The 21,790-nt window shown below is 48.2% G+C and overlaps 2 protein-coding genes across 6 annotated transcripts in view; one reads left to right on the top strand and one right to left on the bottom strand.

Annotated features, from left to right (window-relative positions):
• The first annotated feature begins 303 nt into the window (after positions 1-303).
• On the top strand, positions 304-1,346 carry ABHD15 (abhydrolase domain containing 15). Its single transcript, XM_050714820.1, has 2 exons — positions 304-317; positions 869-1,346. Exons 1-2 carry the CDS (start codon positions 304-306, stop codon positions 1,344-1,346), a joined length of 492 nt encoding a protein of 163 aa, XP_050570777.1.
• A 59-nt stretch (positions 1,347-1,405) lies between these two features.
• Positions 1,406-21,790, bottom strand: part of TAOK1 (TAO kinase 1) — a 72,374-nt gene continuing 51,989 nt past the window's right edge. For all 5 annotated transcript variants that reach the window (XM_035561037.2, XM_035561038.2, XM_035561039.2 and 2 more), the window contains 5 exons: positions 20,340-20,543; positions 19,630-19,869; positions 15,765-15,977; positions 14,506-14,688; positions 1,406-10,652 (listed from right to left, as the gene is read on the bottom strand). In XM_035561037.2, the coding sequence (XP_035416930.1) occupies positions 10,191-10,652; positions 14,506-14,688; positions 15,765-15,977; positions 19,630-19,869; positions 20,340-20,543 (1,302 nt within the window). In that variant the 3' untranslated portion in view covers positions 1,406-10,190. The remainder of the gene's footprint in view (positions 10,653-14,505; positions 14,689-15,764; positions 15,978-19,629; positions 19,870-20,339; positions 20,544-21,790) is intronic.

Below are 21,790 nucleotides of genomic sequence, written 5' to 3'. Positions count from 1 at the left end.
GCAGGGTTGTGGCAGCCATTTGGGGTTCTCCCCGTAGGAAAACATCCCCCCCCCCCCCCGCCTTGCCCCCCACAGCTGCACTGGGTGCATTATTGAGCCTCTCCCCCCCCCCCCCCCCCCCCAGCACTAGAGCATGGGGTGCTGAGCGGGGCCAGCCGCAGCACTGCTTGCCCCCAGCACCCTGGGGGGGGCTCCCCTATGGGGCGGGGGGTGCCCTGACCACCCACCTGTGGCTGCAGCCACCCCCCGCCCTGTCCCACAGTGTGCCGTGTCCCTGTTACCCGGTGTCACCTGAGTGCCAGCATGGGCTGGGCTGGGTGACGGGGGCCTTGAGCAAGCATCACCTCCAGGGGTGGTGCTGAGAGCTTTGGGGGAAAAAGGGGCTTAATAAGGGGAGGGAATGAGGGTCAATATAAACAAATAATAATTAAAAAAAATAATAATCAACCCCAAAACTGATTGGGGAGGGGAAAAGAAACAAAACACGGCAGCCCTAAGCCTCTGCAGAGCCTGGGTGGGTGCCATGAGGCTGTGTATAATGCGGGCTGGGGATTTGGGGGGGGTGGGGTTTGAAATGGGGACCCTATGGCTGGCCTGGGGGCAGCGTGGGGGGGGTCTGCCCCCCCCCCCCCCCCCCCCCCCCCATCTCCCCCTACCCCTTGCAACCGGTGCTGTCACGGCAACAGTGCCGGCTGTCTCCCGTTGCCATGGCTCCTGGGGTGGCGCCAGGATGCTGCAGGGACACCCCCACCCCACCCCATAGCAGCACACGGGGAGGGGAACCCCAACCCTGCGTTAGGGCCGCCGGGGCGCACAACCCCATCCACGGCACCGTCCCCAGTGCCCCCAGCCCGTGCCGTACCCGCAGGTACGCGGGCGCCCTGGCCGAGGCGGTGGACGTGGCCAAGCTGCTGGGCAGCCGCTCGCTGCGGGAGCTGGAGGAAGCCCTCTTCTGCGGGACCGAGAGCCGCCCCGCCAGCTGGGAAGCCTACTGGGAGCGCAACGAGCCCCTGCGCGACGCCGACGAGGTGGCCGTGCCCGTGCTCTGCGTCTGCAGCGCCGACGACCCCGTCCGCGGGCCCCCTGCCCGCACGCTGCCCGTGGAGCTGTTCCGCAGCAGCCCCTACTTCTTCCTGCTGCTCACCCCGCGCGGGGGCCACTGCGGCTTCCCCCAGCGCGGCCCCGGGCGATGCTGGGGCCACGAGGCCGTGCTGGAGTACTTCAGGGCCATCGGCGAGTTCCTGCGGGCGGAGGAGCGGAGGACCGGGGTGCTGCAGCACCGTCGATGGGGGGTTCCCCTCCCCGAGCCCCCCGCCTTCACCTGGCAGCGGTCCTACACCAGGTAGCCCCCCCCACCCCCCCCCCACCCCATCACCAGCTCAGGAACGCAGGCAGACACTCCGTGTACTAAAATTACTTTATTACAGTTGATTTTTTTTTTTTTTTAACATTTCCTTTGCTATGATACAAAGGATACTTACAAACAAAATATTACATATGACCTTATTTTTTTTTTTTTCTCTTCTCTTATTTTCTGACAACTTGGTAACAGCTTTAAATGCACAATCTATACAATTAATACAGGTTATATATGAGCTATAATGTATGTTGAACCAGAAGAATACCAGAATACTGACAATATACTGTACATTAAGCCTTACCAGTTAGTGCTCGTGGCATTTTCTACCAGAAGGAAAACGCACACCTGTAGATTCACTCATACCAGCTGGTGCTACCAGACATGGAAGCAGGAAGGCGTTCAATTCCCCTATTTAAATCCTTCGCGGCCCACCACCGTCAGCGCTGGGCCTGGAACCCTCAGACCAGTGTTCATAGTAAAACAGCAGATATGTGTGTGTTTTTCTACCTGATGCTCTGCAGCACAGAACCACGACGGCGGGTGCCTTTCCCAGACCCCCCGCAGCAGCCTGGCTTTGCCGAAGCTGCGTTGCTGTACCTGGATGAAACCCCGCGGCGCTGGGCGAGCTCTTGGTGGGGAGCTGGACGTCCTGATGGGGGAGAGGAGGAAGAAGAGGAGGAGGAGGAGGATGGGGAAAGCAGCCACGGCCTCGCTGCCGTCAATAGGCAGCTCTGGGCTCTGTGCACTCCAACACGCAGGCACCGGGGGGTAGGAGCAAGCCCAGGGCACATCGCTCCGCCGGCCCCATCCCAGCCCGGCAAAACCTTGGCCCCCGCGGGGCACGGTATGCCCGAGGGGCTGGAAGCAGCCTTGAGGCCTCGCCAGAAAGGGTTTGCTTTTGTTTCGCAGCCAAAGCTAGACTGGTGTCGCTACAGGTGTGCACTTCCCCTCCTCCCGCCATGGTCTACTTCCACTGATAAGGTTACATTTTTATTTTTTATTTTTTTTCTTTAAAGCAACCAGCAAGTAAAGCGCTTTTAGTTGACTGGCAAAAGATCTGGCATTTGCACAGAAGCTGCAAATGGAAAATAGCCATCCCCTCCTCCCACCCGCTGCATCCCATCCCAGAAAAACCCAAATGGATGGTGGAGGAAAAAAACAGGGGTGGAGGAGAGGAAGGGGGTGGGGAAACAGGTTGGAAAATACCAGGTTCGAGTTAACATTTCGTTGACTTCACACAATGCTTGTGCAAAAAGAAACAAAACAAAACCCCAAACAAACAAAAACCAAAACCAGGAACATGCTGGAAATAATGAAAACAAATGGAAAGTAATATATAAAATTAAAAATATAAATAGGATGTCTGGCTGACTGGTAGAAGAATAGGTCATTTAGGTTACAAAAAGGAATATACATTCAAGAGGCTCTGAACCCAGTGGGGTAACTGATGTTAAACTTGTGTTAATAGTTAGGCTAGAATTCTCAAGTTTGTCTTTAAAATCTTCACAATACAAGCAAGCTATTTTTTAAAAAATATACACTATACACACCTCACACAGCTTCTCCTACCCTTATTACACACGTTACGCTACCCTCTCGTACACTAAACCAAGGGGGTCTCACGGCTAACTTACGCAAGGTAGTCCATCCTCGCCCGAACTGTTCGCCTCGCGGTGTCGATGGCTCAATGGTGTCTGCGGCACCACAAGCAGGACTGAGCAACCCACGCGTTAACACGACCTTCTCAAGCATTCACAAGTCACCAAAATGGCTGTAGCCTTTTATGTTATACACACTTCACTTTGTAACGGTTAAGTATTTACATCGGGTCTGCCCCCACGGTTAGCTGTTCCTAGGCAGGTAAAAATGTTCCTGTTCCAAGCAAGCAAGGGGAAGAGCTGCGAGGGGTTAGGAGGAAAGGAAAGCTGAAGAAAGGAAGCAGGTGGTTTGCTTGCCAGAAGCCAAACCCGTACGCACGAGGATGCCTCTCCTTCTCTGATGCCGCTTGAGTCCTTAAAAAGCTCCCGTCCCCAAGGACCGATGGGGGCGACTGGAAAACCAGCCCTCGAGAGCACGGCCTCACCCGCGCTCCGCCCTCCTCTGCTCGTAGCTTCCCAGGACACGCGGCAAAGCCAGTCTCCACTTGCAGACTTGCCTCTGCCACGAGGCGAGGAGCGGAGGCGGGACGGGTCGCAGAGGCACCCTGAGGCAGCGCGGCAGGGGGAACCCACCCCTCACTTGGCGACAGGTCTTTGGGGACGACCAGGGCTCGACGACCGCGTGCTGCCGAGGGACGCCGGCGGCCACGAGCCCCACGCGGGCGCCCGTGTCTCGCCGAGACGCTCGCCCATCGCGGCTGCGGCCGAGCCATGCAGAAGCAGCAGCCGCGTCCTTCAGCTCCTTGACAACTGCGCTGGTGCCTGAGCTCTGCCGAGCTCAGAGTTGCCATAGAAATGCGCGATCCTGGCGCTAAAAGCAGGCAATGATCATAAGCGAAATTCTTTTTTTTTTCTTTTTTTTTTTTTTTTCCTCCAGTTTAGATGAGCTCGGGCTTAAGACAAAAGCATTTAGAATGGGGGAAAAAAACGTATCATTTCTACAGAGGCTGAAAAATATAGTAAGAAGACGATATTAAAACCGCAGCAAAGAAACTGAACTCAGTTCCCATGGAGTTCAGCCCCAGAAAAAGCTCCAAGCCACCGCTGCCGTCCCTCGGACTGCCTACATTACAGCACCTGCACAGAACACGGAGGGGAAGGAGGAGACGAGCAGTAAGAGCAGGGAACCCCACTGACCTCGTGAAGCTGCCAGGCGCGGCTGAGCTTCGGAAGAAGTCCTTCGGCCCGCTCGGCGGCTGCGGCCGCAGCTCCCGCCTCCCCAGCTCGCAATATTTAAGCACAAATCCTTACAGTGTCACTTCGACAAGTCTCAGGGATTAGACGCATGCTGAACTACGACTGGCAATTACAGTAGCTTTCTGCTAGCTGGCACATACTGTATCTATAAATTTTAGTACAAAAACTTAAAAAATACAGAAACTAGGTCAATTTGTTAACTACATATTTACAGATAATTACAATTGTTTTCACTCACAATAATTAAACTAATTGTCAGTGAAAAATTCAAACTGTGCATGTTCTGAGGTACCCGTACTCAGGGGTGGGGAGCAGGGGAGCAGAGGGGTGAGGCGGGGTGGCGGGCACCCCGGCTTCGTTCACGTCAGCGGTGGCAGCGCCCGCCGCTCCTGGCCGGGTTACCCCGGGTGTCCGGACTCGGTGTGTGCACTCGGAGAAAGCAAGCAGAGAGGGAACCGGTGCCGGGTTGTTCTAGGACATGGCTTCGGGATGTTTCGAGGCCACCGGGTAGGTGCAAAGCAAACGGTCCTGTGCCAAACTGCCTTCCTCCACCCCCCGAGGAGCCTGCGGGTGAAGTGCAAGTATTCAGAGACCCACGGCTCAGTGGTTAAGGTGCTTGTTTGCCGGCAGATCTCATTCACTAAGTCCCTCTCTCTCGCTGACAAAGGCCTTTCCTTCCCCAGCAGAGCGGGGCCGGGCAGGGGAGGGATGCGGCAAGGCGACGGCACAGGCGCAGCTGGCTGAGCTGCGTTGCACAACAGGAATCGGGGTTATCTGCTGCCATCTTTCCCCGGTGGGGTGATGTTTACTACAACCACCAGATCTATCAGCTTTTTTTTTCTTTTCTTTTGGCTATAAACAGCTACCCACAACCCTCTGAAGTGCCTCACGTACATTTCTCAACAGACTCCGGCTCAATCGACTCTTAAAAGTGCAAACTGAAACAACCACAGCAGAGGGACACGCAGCAGCATCCCTGCCCGGGCACCCAACGCTCCTCGTCCCTGGCACAGGACGGTCCCAGGGGCAGGAGCTCAGCTCCTGGATGCCACAACCAAACCCAAGCCTCTCCTAAAAAGCTTGCAGGAGACCTTTCGAAAGGGGGGGGAAAGAAAATTGACTCCAAATTCTCTGGTAGCACGAAGAAGAGAGCCCGTGTTTGGCGTGCTGCTGAGCTGGCTGGGCTTCAGGGCTGCTCTGCCCCATGGTGTAAAGATCGAGGCTGGATGAACGACCTGACGCACAAAAGAACCATTTTTATCCCCCAACGTGCCAAACGTCTCACTAAGATGTTGGGGTCTTTAGAGGACAAAGGAGGAGGTTAGAAGAAAGGGTGTTCACAGCTTGAGGAGCTCGTGTTTGAGGGCAGCCATTTGGCCAGCATGGCTCTCGCCCCTCTGCTACGAGACAAGACCACAGCCAGATTCACCAGAAACCCACAGCAGGCACCCAGGGGAAGAACAAGGCTGTCCTCTGTTCACAGGACTTGAGTAACAAAGCACACGTGCCTAGCGGAATAAAGAATGCACCAGAAGTGTATGTATATACGTACATGTATACACACACACACATATAAGAAATTTTCCCATTTAACTTCTCTTTTCATCCTCCACGTAACCTGCTCTAGCTATTAGCCACGAACAAAGGCAGACATCGTGTTCGGAGTCAGTGGCAGCTTAAACTGGGGAATGCCAAAAGTTGGTGCCTGTGCGGCATGCCAGGACCACGCTGGGCTCGTGATCTTCCGTGGTGAGGCACAGCTGGGGACTCTGAGCTCAGCCTGCTGAGCACTTCACCTGCCCACTCAGCGCCCCTCCAGCAGCTCGGTGCATTGCCTGAACCGCTTTCCTATCGCTATGCCATCTTGTTTTCTTCTCTGCAGTCTTCTGACTTTCTGGTACCCTCTGGGAGCTCTCGTCTCTGCTTTATAGCACACCACCAGCAGCTACCCTACCCTCCTGCTCCCCAGAAAAAGAAAGCTACAATTAACAGGGCAGCGTTTAAGCAAGGGCTGTTGACGACGTTCAGCCCCAGCACAGTTTGTTCAGATGTACGTGCCCTTGTCCTAAGAGAGCCCCGCTGCATGGGCTGCGCTAGCTCATGAACGGAGGGAGTGCTAAAGAACAGCAGAACTGAAGTGCCCTGACAGAAATGCACAGCATGACTCGTGTGTGCACGCATACCCACACACACTTCCACAGAGTATATAAATATATACACGAGAGACCATATATATATATCCAGAGAGATGTGCGTATTCAACAGAGTAATGGTAGACAGTGGTACAATACGATTTATTGCCTCTCAAGAAATGGCACATGGACAGGGTGAGCGGGGCAGGGCAGCTGGAAGTGCAACGGGCCGTTTTCCCTGGGGGGTTAATAAACAGCATTATTCCAGGATCTACCACGGTGCACTCTGTGCAGGTTACAGCTCATGTGCAGTGCACACTTCTTCTGAAGCATGAGGGCCGAACGGGATGCAGAGCAATGCCAGCCTGTCCCCAAGCCAGGCGAGGAATGGCTGCAGGGAATTTTCTGTGGGAAGCTTGGTATCGTACCACATTGATTTCTTCAACCCCTTTGAAGCTCACAGGCTCGGACCGAATGCAGGTGAAATAGAGCCGGCCTCCATTTCAGCACTGCATCCCAGGAAGAAAGCACGAAACGCTCAACATGGATGGGAGACGTGGCTGCTGACTCCCTGTGACCATGGAGAACAAGAAAAATGTGGTCCCTTTCACTGATTTTACTTAAATAAAATCAAAAGAAATTGAAATCAGATAACGAGGTGAAAATGCTGGCTCCACTGTTTTTTCCATCTCTGAGCTAAACTACATCAGAACTTCAGGTCTTTGCACAGGGGAAAAGAAAATAACCACAGAAAAACAGATTTTAGGTGTCAAGCTGGTGATTTGAGAATACTGCAATAAAATTTGCAAAGTAGTCCACACAGCAGAGTTTCCCCAGTGTTAAATACAAGCATAAAAGATGTAAAAACATCTTTGCTGAGGTACTGGAGCAGTTTCTACAATTTAGAGATTACAGTATTTTAAAAGCCAAGGTTAGGGCATGACTGCAACAAGTACAATAGGGAGCAATTGGTCTTGCTTTTAAAAACAGAGTTTGCAAACTGATTCAGAAAGCGTTTGCATCGCTCTAGCGTAATTTAGAGTTGTTCAGGTATCTCAGAAATACATCCGAGATGCAATCAAATTCTCAACACCAACGACCTCCTCATAGACCTCCAATGCACAACCTGACTGCGTCCCTCGGGCTACACCTGTGTAATGGGGTGTTTCCTCTCGAGATCAGGCTTGTTTAGGACAGCTCTCCTTCCCCCTGGCACACACAGGGACACACACATTTAGACCAGTTGATCTGAATCAGTTTTTGCAAACTATTTTAATTAAAATATTAACTTGTTGGAATAGTCCAGGTCTGCACATGATATACATGTAAAAATGGTTACTACACAATTCTTTTTGAATACAAAAAAAGCCAATATGGGATAGCCATCATTTGGATTCAGCATTCAGTCATGCTTGACATTACACAAAGAGACGGGTTGAGAGAATTCTGTTGAAGTAGCTCAATTTAAGCCAGAGACTTTGACCAAATTCAAACCATAACAGAAGCAAAAGAATGAACCCGCTGAACTCGCGGGTACAGCCTGTCCCCACTGTCGCTGCTGCTGCTCACGATAGAGGAGCTGAACTTCAAAACCTCGTGTTAGCACCATGCTCTGGACACACACTCCACACTCACATGGTAAATGCCAATACAGTTTGGGGAGTTTCGGCCTTTCATTTCTTTTGTCTTTCTTTTCCAAACCCAGGAAAATACAGGTACCTTTCCTAAATCAGTTTCACTGCATTTTAACAATATTGCGATGCAAAGGAGTGACCCCAAAACATCCACATAAAAACAAAGCAGAGGAAGGGACAGGACAATTCATAGTCACCACTGTCCGCAGGGGGCAACCAGTCACTTCCTTGGGACCACTGCCTCGTCCCAAGCTTCCGTGACTTGTTAGCACTACAAAGCTCTTTACTAAGGGGCTGCTCAAACATATTTTGGTAGTTTCCGTATTTCCTTAGAGTGATATGCTACGTCAAGATGCTAAAATTCCCAGTTGGATTCACTGGACACTGGCAGAGTGTTAAGGATTGGGAGTGGATGTTAATTTAGCTAACGAAAGAACGTCGCCCTGTTGAGAGTTCCGAACAGCAGCGAGACACTAGAGTATTCACACTATAAATATGTCACGTGGACAAACACATTCGGAAAACCTTGCTTTTGAGCCCTATAAACATATTAAAGGCAAATCCTAGAGTTAGCAGCTAGTGTTTTCTTCAAGATGATTAGTGTGCAAGGAAAAACATTTACAAAGAACCCTGGCTGGTCAGTCCCCAAGACAGAAATCTTTGCCTCAAGCCAAACTCCGTCTACCTGCACCTCTCCTAACCCCACAGCGCTGGCTGACCCAGACCGCTCGGGCACTGACACGAGAGCATGGCGGCATCTCCAGTTCCCAGCACTAAGGGATGACACTATGCCACAAAGTCCCTCGGTTAATTTGACTCCCTGCCCTTTTATCATTGTATTGATTTCACAACCTCCTTTGCTTCCTTTCAGTAGTACAGCAGCTCCGAGGAGCCTCTGGAAGTAGTGCCTTCTTGCGTGGTGTGATATGCTGCCAAACAATCACAGCATCTCAAGGGACTGTAAAGGTTGTAAAGTATTGCAGCAACAAAAATAATAAAAAGGAGCCTCACATGCAGCAAGATCTACAGTGGTGATGTGGGTTAGTCATCAACTGGGAAGAGTCATTGGCTCAGCTCCTCCTGGTACACTGTGGCAACTAAACATTTAAACAGTTGGCTACACTCTACATGTAAACAGGAAATTGCAACAAGCCAAAAAGGTAATAAATTGGTGGATGTAGTGTAATAATGAAAAACCCGATCAATGGCATTTTGTGACTATGGCATCCTTCAAAATACCTCTGGCATTTGAGACTGATTGGCTGAAAAATCTAACATTTCTGAACGGAGCAAAAAGGACTACGCTGGGCTCCAAGAATTATTCTGATGCTTAGCTAAAATGAGATGTCACAGTATTAGCTGTACAAGTGCATTACTTACGCTCCTCTGCCCAACCTCGTCTGAGCTACCAGCAGCACAGTCAGGGAGTGCTAAAGCAGGAATACAATTTTTTTATTTTTATATATTTTTTTTTAACATTTCTAGCCTGTTCCCTCCAAACAGGTTTACCTACACAGTTCTCGGGAAGCTGACCAGTGCCATCTGAGAGAACTTCACTTCTTACACAACACGGAGCGGGCACTTGGGTAGAAGGGCCCTGCTGAGCCCTGGTGTCTCCTGGCCTCTCTTCTGACCCTTCTTCCTCACCTACGAGTCTTTGAAAATGCCTAGAAGAGGCAATACCCTAGAAATGTTTCCACTTTAATGACAAATAAAAACGGAACAGAAGATCCAGCTGTTCCTCCCCTGGATGTTGGTTTAAAAGGCAGCTTGCCTGGTTTTTGCAGGGTGGCAGTTCGAAATTTATGGACATGGGAGGAGGTCTCCATTCTCCCTCAGACTTACTACGGATGGTGTGATGAGGGCAGTCTGAGGCCCTTCTGTCCTGTCAGTGTGATGACCACCAGCCAACTCTTCTGACTAATTGCATATATTTCTCAGACGCCCTCCCAAGACCCCTCCAAAAAGTAAAAAAAACAACAAAAAAACACAACAAAAAACCACCCCCCCAAACCCTGCAGCCAAATACTATGACATCCCAGTTAGTAAACACAAAACGTAATGCTTTACAAAATGAATACAATATTCCATGTGCACCCAGCTTCCACACGTCAGCACCGCACTGAGGAGGCTGCTGGGCTGGTGTCTGTAGGCAGTTTCTGTTGGCAGACAGCTCCAGTGGAATTGCCACCCTCAGTTATTGTTTAAGTTATGTATAAGACATGTGTGAACCATTGGATATTTGTGAAGTAACACTTGTGCTCCTGCTCATGCCCTGTTCCGTCCGTCCCCCAGAAGCTGTCCGCCTCAGAGCCTGGGGGCTGTTGCGGACCCCTATAGCACTACCTCGAGGTACCCCTTGCATGGGCCCCGAGGGGTGACCCCATGGCTGGGGTCCACCTTGCATTGGATGGCCCCAAGCTTGTGGTGGGCCACCCATGGGATGACCCCAGTGAGGTCCTGCACCCCCAGTAGGATTGTGGGACCAGCCAGAAGCTCCCGGGTAGCTGTGGCTGAACGCCTCGGGGGAGAGATTAGAAAGAACCATATTACTAAAACCTAGCCTCATGCTTTCTGAGTCAAAGGCTTCGATCTCGCGAGCTTGACGCTCCAGCAGGCTTCGTATCCGTTCGGTACGCTCATTCTGTAATGCCAGCATCTCCTCCTCAATCTGGGAAGAAAAAAAGAAGAGAGAGTCTGTAGCAGCAAGTCTCCTTCACAGGCACGGCCTCAAGTCTCTGAAGGACCTGAAACAGCAAACTAATGCAAACCCTTCTCCCCGTACTTCTACAGGAGACTGGATCTAGCTCTGATGTCCCCAACACACAGTCTGTTCTGAATGCAAAAAGATAAGCCTCAGTCCTGTGCATGGCAAAGCTCAGCAAGTACTAGCTGGAGTGTCTTGGTGCCTGCTCTGTCATGAATACAGAGCCTTTCAGGGATGTGAATCCCAAGTCTGCAATGATACTAACAATTTGACACAGATAAATCTTTTAAGATGCAGCAAAGCCTACAGCTGCTATAGTAACCTACTGGAAAAGCACCTTTAGACAGAGCCAAGCACAGTATCTATACAGCCAAATACCTGCCAACACAGCTTAATGTGACCTCCACTGTTCATAGCTGAATCCGATGATGACAGCTGCTCTTTTCTCCAGGATTCAATGTACTAGCCCACATTCAATTTCCTCTCCAATTTTCATCAGCCAGCTTTTCTTAGCTCATGTTTATCACCTCTTATCTATCCATTTCCTAAATTGGTTGTGTTACCCTGATACTTCCTCCAGTGTGTGCGACTTAAGAAAGTAGGCAGTGATGTTTGCACCATGTGGCAGATTATTAGCTAGATGATATGCACGCTGGCAACTCCAATGTCTTCCCTGTAACACTGTTCCAAACCAGTTTCCAGTTGTACTTTGGTAGGGGCGCTGGGATCAGCTCTCTTCAGTGCAGATAACATGGGGCTACGGCCTCCTGACACCAATCAGAGAGGGATGAAAGCCTTTCTCATTGAAATCTTTGCAGTCAGGTGGAGCACCAAAGAATCTTCTTGGCAGCACTGAAAAAGCTGCTTTTGGCCTCAGTGAAAAAGGCCAAAAGGGTAAAAAGCAGTAGCCAAGGCTTTTAAGCAGAGCTCACTAGCATCAGCAGCAACGTGGTCAAGAGGAGTTATCTTGGTCTGTGCTGAAGGTACCAGACAGAGCACTGTAAGCGTTCTCTTGCCTTAGTCAGGGAATACTCAAAGTGACTTCATCTGGAATTTAGGAAACAATCTGCTCCCATGTGAGTCATCTCCTGAGCCATTCTGGGCTCTCAGAAACAGCCTTATCCACTTGCCTGTTTCTTAGTGCTAGGTGAGTGACACTGACTCCACGGAGCAGCCTTCCTTACTCTTGCTGAGAGCCGTGCAGTGGTCAGCTGGCTTGCAAACGGCAAGAGGAAGAAGGCGCCTTCTGATGATAGCTCTTCAAAATGCTGCACTTATTTCTTCCAGTGCCACTATCTAAACAGAATCCCCTTTTTTTCAGAACTACAGCATCCTTGGCATGTTTAGCTGCACATTTTTTGTGACAGCAAAAAAAAAAAACCACACAGGACTTTGTGCAATCAAACTTTGCATGCCCAACGCACTGCATTAAAATGACATCACTTAGAAACGACCTCAGGACTGAAGATGAGGTGTTTGAGGCACATGTGAAGGAAATGAGTAAATCTAAAGTCTTTAAAGACAGTCTTGGGACACGCTTGTTCCCGGTGCAATACAAACAACATCACACCTCAGTCACTGGCACTTACAGACTGCGCATGGATGGGGCTGGCTACCTTCCCCTTAGCCTGAGTCAGACATTTACGCTCTGTTGAGTTACTGTGGTGATGGGCACCACCAAAACCAGAGAGCACTGTGCTGAGAAGGAAGCAGAATCCTATGCACATGCCAACTTCTGGAACCTGGTTTACTGTTGAACATCAGGGACTGACTTTGCCACAGGGTAGGTATGTAATTGTGCATGTGAATTCAGACATTCGACTTGTGCACATACCTGCCCTCTCCCTGGCTGCCAGACAGCCTCAGTTAGCACATGCACACAAATCCCAGGTGACACTGCTGAGCAACCCACACCAGAACACTCACAACTCCTACAAAGTCAGACCACCCCTCAGTGTAAGGAATATTCCTGCGAAAGGAGAGTGAATCTACCTTTGCACCCAGGTGTTTTTCCTTGAGCTGCCACCAAGTAATTGTAATCCCAGCAAGAAAGTCTCACCATCGGTCCACAACTTCGTGTACAGCAATGCACTGTCATTGCATATATTGCTAAATAAAGGCTCCCTCCTATGGAAGTTGATGGACCATCTTATTTTATTTTATTTTTTATTTTTATTTTTTTGCTATTTTAAGGTAGTAGTCACACAGGGACATACAGGGCACATAAAAAAGGAAAAATTATCTTAGAATTTATTGCTATTGCTTCCTTTTCTCCTCTATACTATAACATTACTAAGCTTCCTATCCCCATTACCAATGCTAAATGATTTGCATGGGCCTTCTATGCACAGACTTTGATCCTCATCCACACTGAAAGGCTTGTACAACATTAGTATTGGTTGCTGTGCGTTTCCGTAAGTCACTGGCCTCCGTTCAGCTTTTGGCGTAACATTATGCACAGCGCAATATCTGCTGATCCCCCACACAAAGAGCGATGACCAGCAGCAGGCTTGCTATGTCACACTTCTTCCCAGAGCTCTTGTCAGGTCACACCGCCAGAGGGCAATGCACACCCAGCCTGGTTACACACTTAAGTGCAGGGCTGTGACAGGAGCTGGATGGGAGCAGGACGACTAGCGATAGAATTTAAAGACAGCTATTCCACGCGTGGGTGCCACACGGGAACTCTGCTTTCACAAATTCAGTTACTTCCAGAGATTCAACAACTTGCAGGAGACCAAAGCACAGTAGGCCCATGCTGTGCTCTTGGAGATGCTTCCTCTGCTGGCCATGAGGTGGAGCAGTTTTATTCCAACGAGGGCGCTCTACCAGCCAAGCATCCATCTGTTAGCCTCTGGGAGAAGTGTGAAGAACCTCGAGGCCACAGAGTAATTGCTGTAATTTAATAATCGCCGAGCAGCAGCAAAGTTTGGAACTGCTGTGTGAATGGTGACAGCTGGCACCCACAGAGCAAATTGAAAACGGAAAAAAACTGCAGGAGGAAGGCTGTGCATTTCCTTTCACTGACTGGTGCACTAACTACCCTTCTTCTGGTTTGCATAGGCCCCTCGCACACATTTCTATAAACACCATGTTTCTGGCACTGCACAGAAAAGCATGCTTCAACAAGGACTCCCTTAACACATATAACAGCCAATTCAAGTTGAAACCTAGGGAGCAGCAGTTTGCCCATGCTTGTGGCTCTGGCTACTGCAGTTTGCTAAGGGCAACACTGCTGACAGCAGTATTTCTGTAACAAGTGTCATTTCATAGGGAACTGCAGCTGCGTCTCCACACACTGACAAATGGAGCAGAGCTACAGCAAAATAAACAAACATATTACCATAAACCACAGAGTCTCAAATCCCAAGTCCATCTAATACATTTTAACCCATCCCCCTGCCACCTTTCTGCCCCCCTAAATTGCTTGTACCATGCAAACTTCAAGGCAAAACCAAAAAACTTCGTGTTAGGTTGTTGTATCTGTTCTCTTATGAATTGGGGACATTAATTTGCAGCTCAGAGACAGAATGAAGAGTTTGCTTTTCCTTTCCGTGCAGAGAGGCATGACTGCCTCCGGCTCTGGCATGCTTCAAGCAGTTCTATCCCAGCCAGAAGCTGCTTACATAGGATGGCTGAGCTGGCAAAGTTTAGCCTGCGTGTCACTGAGCTACCACCCCAGAAAGGTGAATATCCAAATGATCTATGTTACTGTATACAGCAAGGTAAAAGCAATTTCTCTCTATATTGGTAGGTACAGTGCAATTTAAGATCTGAAATATACAGTGTGCTAATGATGCTCGCATGCCCATTTTACCTTCTGCTCAAGGAGGGCCCGACGGAGGGATACCCTCTGTTCAAGATCACGCAGCTCCCGATCATGCTGGGCTTCTGCCTGCATCTTGATTTTACTCTGATATGCATTCAGCAGCTCCAATTCTTGCTGCAGCTGCATCTTCAAAACCTGGCACTCTGCTTCCTGTGCTTCATCCAAACGCAGCTGGGAAAGGCAGACAATAGAGATGTTTTACTATGGGGTAACCACTCATGACACTCTCGGGGAGGACTGCGGGGAGAGGGAGAGAATGGGATGGGACTTTGTTTTCTTAGCAATACAATTGGTCTTTATTGTACTTAGTTTCACTGAACAGAGAACCTATAGTGACAAAGACTGGTGACTGTGAGCCCACAGTGCTGATGCAAGTGACGCTGATGAGCAGTGGCGCCTCAGGAACCACGATCCATGCTGCAGAGAGCAGACTGCTGGAGGTGCTACTATCCACAGCCGTCCTTTTTGCTAGAGGCAAAGAAAAGGTCTCCTGCTCTGTTCAACTGGATTAACCAATTTCCTGTGAGCAGGAGACTTAAGTTCATATCCCTGCCAATTCATGACTTAGGGCAAAAGAATAAAATGACACAAACCTAAAAGCAATACAATACTGAACTTTTCACTTCTGATACATAAATTAGGCCAGCTACCCTGCCTCACGGCGTCAAATTTGTGCAGAGTGATAAGCAGGATGCAATATGCAAGAAGTGCAAAGAAAACTGCACATCCAGTTGTAGCAAGGACTCAAAGAGTTGCTCAGGTGGTCATTCTTGTGAAGGTTCTGTAAACCCTTCTTAAACACTTTTAACACTTTTTTTCAGGTTTAAAGTCAAACCTCTGAACTCCTCCATGACTCACTGAGCATCTTCCACCAGTGGGACATGCTTTGGCTGGTATCACCGACAAATCAAAACCTAAGCGACTTATGACAGCAAGTTGCATATGACTTAATGATGGTCTAACAGAGACATTCACGCTGTCAGACTTCATGCAAAAGCAGACCTTTAGCCACACGGATGCATCACTTTGCATCTCTGCAAGAGCAGCTTCAGCTCCAACCTGTCTGATGGCAGTAATACCTCTTTCCTCTGTATTTGAATTCAGCTTTTTAAATACAGAGGAACGACTGCGCAGGGTATGGCATGTGTAGCAAGGAAGCAGATAGCCTGCTGTCAGGATACAGATCGGTTAAAATGCAAACATCCCTCTTTGGCTGAGGAACCGTGGGTCCCTCAGAGGCGACTCACAGCTTGTGTAGAGAGCATTTCATTAATGCTGTGATCATACTGCTCAGCCAGGATAGCCAGCTTCCGGGTCTGCTCCTCCTTGAGCCGTTTGAGGACAGCTTTATGTTCACTCTTTGGCGTGGTCTCCAGCAGATGGTTTCTCAGTGCTTTGTACTGTCTGGTTTGGATCTTGCATGTATCCTGAAACTGCTTCTTTATCTGTAGTTCTTTTGACTGGAAAGATGGAGGGGACACAAACAAAAGAAAAAAAAAACAGCGTGTTTCAAATGGGAGAAATATCCATTCAAATGGATATTTAGGATTACATTAAGGATATGAGTTCAAGAATACACAAATGTATATTAACATCTACAGTGCAAGGAGGGAAGCAAAATATACAAGAGGCAATGACTACTGCTGCAGCTGCTTTGACACTGCCACTGTGCAAAACAATTACAATAGAGACACTTTTATAACAAAGCTCCAGCCTAAATACAGCTGTCTCCGCACAAAGAGCCTCACATTTGTCACTGGACTGGATCCAGTGCTGGGTGTTGCTTTTCAAGAAGAGTTCTTGAGGGACAGGACTAATATTAATTAGCACCAAAAGCCATACTTGCACATGACCGTGTTTGTATGGCACATATATATGAACAGCACTTAATGTTATGAGAAGAAGCAGATCTGGTGCATGGGAAGGGACAGGGAAAAAGAGCAACACTTTTTCCGTTGAGGGTTTGATGAAGGTAAGATATGTTTAACTCTTAACTTTAAGAGTCTGGTTTTCATAAAGATAAGCAAAAATGGCTGGGAAAGGTTTGACACTTGAAGATGAATACCACAAGCAACACTGGTATGGTGCCAGTCTAGCAAACAAAACAATTCCCCAGTCCCAACAGAGGCTTACTGGAGATCGAGTTTTCCTTTTGCACTTGCTGCATCTCAGTACTGTGCAGAGACATAACTTTGGTATTGCACACAGGGCCAGGAGACATCAATCTCGGAAAAGGTATCTGGGCCCGACTTTGCTGTACGACCTTGGATAAATTATTTCTTTCTTTCACCTCCCTTACCTGCCTCCAGAGCAGCTTGTAAGGGATAACACCTGCCAAATGTTTTAAGGCCCTGAAAAGGAAGGTGTTGTGGAATCTTTCTACGGGAGGACTGGCTGGGATACTTATAACAAAACCCGATCAAATCCAGAAGTGATGAGTGACGGCGGTTAACTGACAGACAGTCAAGTTCTCCATGGTAAGAAAAAACACCCAACAACACACAAAACCAAACAATGAAACAAAACAGAACAAACCACAGCAGCACAGTCAATACAGTCTGGTCCATTCACACCGTCAGCCACCATGGTCACATCCTGATGCACTTGGGGCAGGAATAGAGCACAGGAGCGGATTTCTGTCCCTGGAATAAGTTGGGAGAGCCCTGGGACCTGAACCAGCAATGCAGATAGATGTACATGTCTCCCATCAGCTCCTCCACTGACTGCTCCTGGCACTAGCTCCAGGCTCAGCAGGGCAGGCGATGAGCACAGCACTTGGAGCTACCTACAAAGACCCAGTGGGATCAGACAATGCACCCAGCCCAATTTAGCCATCAACAAGTTTTGTTGCATAAACCAACAACTCCACCTTGCCAACCTGATGCAGAAAACAGGACAGAGATGGGTTTTATTCAAACAAATCGATCACGGAGAGGAAGACATCACTTTTACGATTCTAAATTCACAGTACGTTATTTCCCAACAGGAAACCTCGTAAGGTGGTTTCTCCCTGCCCCTAGGAGAAACGTCTGCAGGTTACACGTTCCCATCAAGGACCTGGTCCCAGCAGACCATCAGCAATCTATTTTGTCCTCACTTTCTGCGAAGTTTCACTTGGACACCAGCCTGTTTACTGCCTTCCAACCCAAGGTCTTCAACAACAGGAAACAGAAGGGAGGGGTAACGTTTCCAGTCAGACTTCTGACAAGATCATTTTGAGCTAGTATTGTGAAACACCAGCAAGAGGCTATTTGCATCACAATTAAAACGCTCAAAATAATAACAGAGCAGTTTCTACTGAATTCTAGTTACCAGTCCTTCTGGTGCCGTAACAGCAGCGACAGACACTGACCGTTAAAAAAACTGTTTTCAGGACAAAAGCTTTCACGAAATAACAAAGGGAAAGCCTGAGATGTGCCCTCCAGGGAAAACATGGCTGGAGAGAGAAACTGAACAAACAGTCAAATTATCTAGGCAAATAAGAATACTCGCCTGCATTAGAAGCAAGAGAATGAGTTAATTCTAGGAAACAGCCTCAATAAATGGGGGATTGTACTACAAACCGAACAATTGTCCAGCAGGCTGCGTTATTAGCGCTGTGTGCATGCAAAGGTGCTGGATTGACAGCTCAAGCCTGAAATCCTTCACTAATCGCAGAACAGCCATGCAAGGCACAGTGCAAGCTTTCCGTGCCCGCTGCCAAAACGCTCCAGCCCTGTCCTCACTGCAGAAGGGACGGGGTTGGGTGGTCTGCAGAGGTGAGAGGGCAGCTAAGCCTCTACAGACCTCCGATTCTGCTGTCCCCACTGCCAGCAAGGAACGCAAAGGGACGTGCTGCCCACTGGTGTTTGCGCCGCATCACCTTGGGGAGGCAGAACTCATTCATGCTAATCTCCGAAGGATCAACCTAATGCAGCTGCTTCAGTTTTATTCAGCTCAGAGTGCGGCGCAGCTTCCCTGTGAAGTCATCAGCTATTTATACTTTATATCCTTGGAGATTCTCAACAGTGATCAGATGGTCCCTTGTACTCACAAGCTAGGTTTTCACTATTAAATATTATTCTAATATTGACAAATAACATTCTTTTTCTTGCTGAAGTTCTCATTTCAAGCTGTTTTGTTTTCTTCTCTGCAAGAAGATGACTTGCAGTTGGTGCAAACTAAGTCAGATGTGAAATATCACAAAGCAGGAAGACCCAGGACAACAAAGATCTCATGTTCAGTATGCCATCACTCATTTTGTTACTGGCACAGCTGAACACCAGGTGGAGAGCAGTCTGCCTCCTCAAAGGAAATGTACCAGGCAGCTATGTGGAAGCCTTACACTCCATTCTTAGACACTTCAGAATAAACCACTGGACTTCTTTGGATGAAGTGAGGGTTTGCAATGAAAACAAGAGCCTCAATTACAGAGGCCCTACAGTTCTGGTCAGCCCCTGCAGTTACAAGAAACCCATGAGAGCACATCATGGCAAAGGTCAGTGCTGGGAGCTTCCTGAGGACACTGCAGTTGGCTGGTATCTTTCTCTCTTCCCCACACTTGCTAACATACCAGCTTCAATATAAAAAACATCAACAAGGTGTGCAAGCCAAGACTGATAGTGCATTTCACTTTTTTTTTTTTTTTTTATTTAAATGACAGCTTCATTACAGAAAAGTAGATTCTCTTCTTGTGTATGCAAGGAGAAGAGGATCAGAACACAGCGTAGGAAGAAGGGGGGGGGAAATGGCACTGAAAAGATTAAATAGATTTTAAACTACCACAAAAAGGAAGACACTTTGCTGGGAATAACAGCTTTTCAAACAAAATGAGGGAACAATGCTGTTACAGCCTGCCTACAACGCACTGCAACCCTGGTCACCATTGCTATGGTTCGTACGTATGGTGCTTGTAGACACCTGGTGCGGTCACACAACTTGACAAACAAGGTACTTTTATAACAAGATATTCACTGTCAAATTAGACACCTCTTCAAATTAACAAGCTTCAAAATACCCTGGGCTCACATACACTGCAAACGAGAAGCGAGCTGCAACGTACCACTTCTCCACCACCACCACCACCAGCCCATTCCCGCAGCTGATGCCCAGCAGCCCTACACCGCGTCGTACCTTCAGGCTCTTGGGCTGCTGCCGGACCTCCATGACATGCTTACGCCTCAGCTCCCGCTCCCGGCGCTTGTTGTACTCCAGCTGGTTGGTGAGCTCGGTCTGGTGCTGGAGTCGGATCAGCTCACAGCGCATCTTCTGGATGGTGCTGAGATGGCGGAACTCCAGCTCCTGCATGGACTCGTGCTGACGCAGAAGCATGGCGTGCTCCAGGTCCTTCTGGGTCTGCCTTTTGTTTAACTCCTACCAGGACGACAAAGGGAATTATTAGCTTCTTTGATAATGCAAACCTCAAAGTACAACATGACATTTCACGCTGTTCACAAGGGCATTTCTCTCCTTCCAAGACATTTGAGGACAAAGCAGGGTTTCTACATCTTATCAGAAGTACACTACCGGTAATTTTTCCTTCCTCATTTCACTTTTCTTCTTCCTGTTCTAGATGCAAAACAGGATTCACAGTAAGCACTTTCTAGAAAGGACCTTAATTGTTGCATCTGCGACTTTTTGGACCTAACAATTCTCTCGAAATAGGAGACTAATCTGAACATTTGACTCTTAACGATTGCAAAAAATACCAAACCATTATTTTACTAAAATATTTTAGATTGGTAAATTAATACTTTGGTGAGACTGGAGTTGGATGGCAGGTACTCTGAGAGATACATTTCATACAGATGGTTCCAGAGCCCCATCTCTGCCTATTCCCTTACCTCCCGAACCAGGTCCTGCTCCAGATTATGGCGGCCGAGGAGCATCCGTCTCTTAAAACGGCGACACTCCAGCTCCAAGTACTGTCTCTGACGCCTCAGTAAGTTGGCTTCTTCCTCTGCCTGGAAATGCTGGATGTTTTCCTTCTGCTTGGAGAGCCACTCCTGCTTCTCCTTCTTTGGAGTGCTCTGGTTTTCATTCAGCTCCTGATAAGAGTAAGGTAATTAATTGTGGAATAGTAGCTCTTCGGCCTTGAACAGCTGGGTGGACCTGCCTAATAAACTATGCTGCAGACGAAGCCATTCCACATGGTCTTCTCACGTTCATTATGATCTAAGCCTCTGCAAAACGCATCATATCGCATATCCAAAGGAACACCAGGAGACAATTCATAGCTGCCTTTTGTCTTGTTTTTGCATTGGCCCTTTTAATAAGTCAAAATCGGGTTCATATCCACAGTTCCCAGACGTATATATTACCTCAAAACATAAAAATGATGGTTTGCCACGGAAAATAAAGGCACTTGGAGGTCCTGCCATTGTGCCTGATGCTTGACACGTTTCTACACGGTCCCAAAGGAATGAGATGAAAAGAAAACTGTTGTCACCCTATCTCATTTACAAACACTGCTCACACCAATCTCCAGTCACACGAAGCACAACAGAAAATTCTTGCACCTTCCTTGGTCAAGACACATACACATTTTGTAAGGAACTCATTATGGCAGGACCACTCACTAAGATTCTATAACTTATGAAAACAATAAAAAGAAGTACACAGGTGAAACTTAAGGCCACAGTTTCCACATTTGTAATAAATACACAGCATGAGGCATCTGTCACAAAAGAATCTGCTTGCTTGAACTGCATGCTAGAGGTACCATACAGTAACTAGTCTTGTGATACATTTCACCTTAAGCATGAGACAGAATTCCTCTGTATATCAGTGGGTTTTGCTACACTGTGATCTACTGCCTGCCCAGGAAAAGATTCCGTGTTTTTATAAAAAGCCCATGCTACTATAGTTTTGTTAAATCTTTCATGGCTTTACTGCTCTTTGGCCTTTTTCTCCCAGGAAATGTCTATGTTTGGGAATATTCTCCTTTGGGGAAAGTTCCAAGGCTGCGTCACACAAGTTGATGGTTGAGCTCTAAATGGTTCTTTCAAAAAAATTATTTATAGTGCTTACACTTTCAGCCACTCCATAAAAAGAATCAGGAAGTTTGATTCTACAGTTTCGCTGCATTTCACAAAGGTCATGGTTTTCACGACAATACAGTGATTACTGAACTATTAGACTGCTTTCTCCATTAAAATTAAGTGTTTTCACAGATATTTGCCTTTAAACATAATCTGCAGGTCACCTTTACTGCTCTGTTTTCTTCATGCTGCAGAAATATCATTTTAGTGATGAGAAACTTCACTAACTGCTGCAGTGCACATTCAATATCTGC

This window comes from Cygnus atratus, chromosome 20, assembly GCF_013377495.2.
Source record: "Cygnus atratus isolate AKBS03 ecotype Queensland, Australia chromosome 20, CAtr_DNAZoo_HiC_assembly, whole genome shotgun sequence".
Lineage (NCBI taxonomy): Eukaryota > Metazoa > Chordata > Aves > Anseriformes > Anatidae > Cygnus > Cygnus atratus.
The sequence above is the reverse complement of the archived record's forward strand: the minus strand, read 5'-3'. Positions and strand labels throughout refer to the sequence as shown.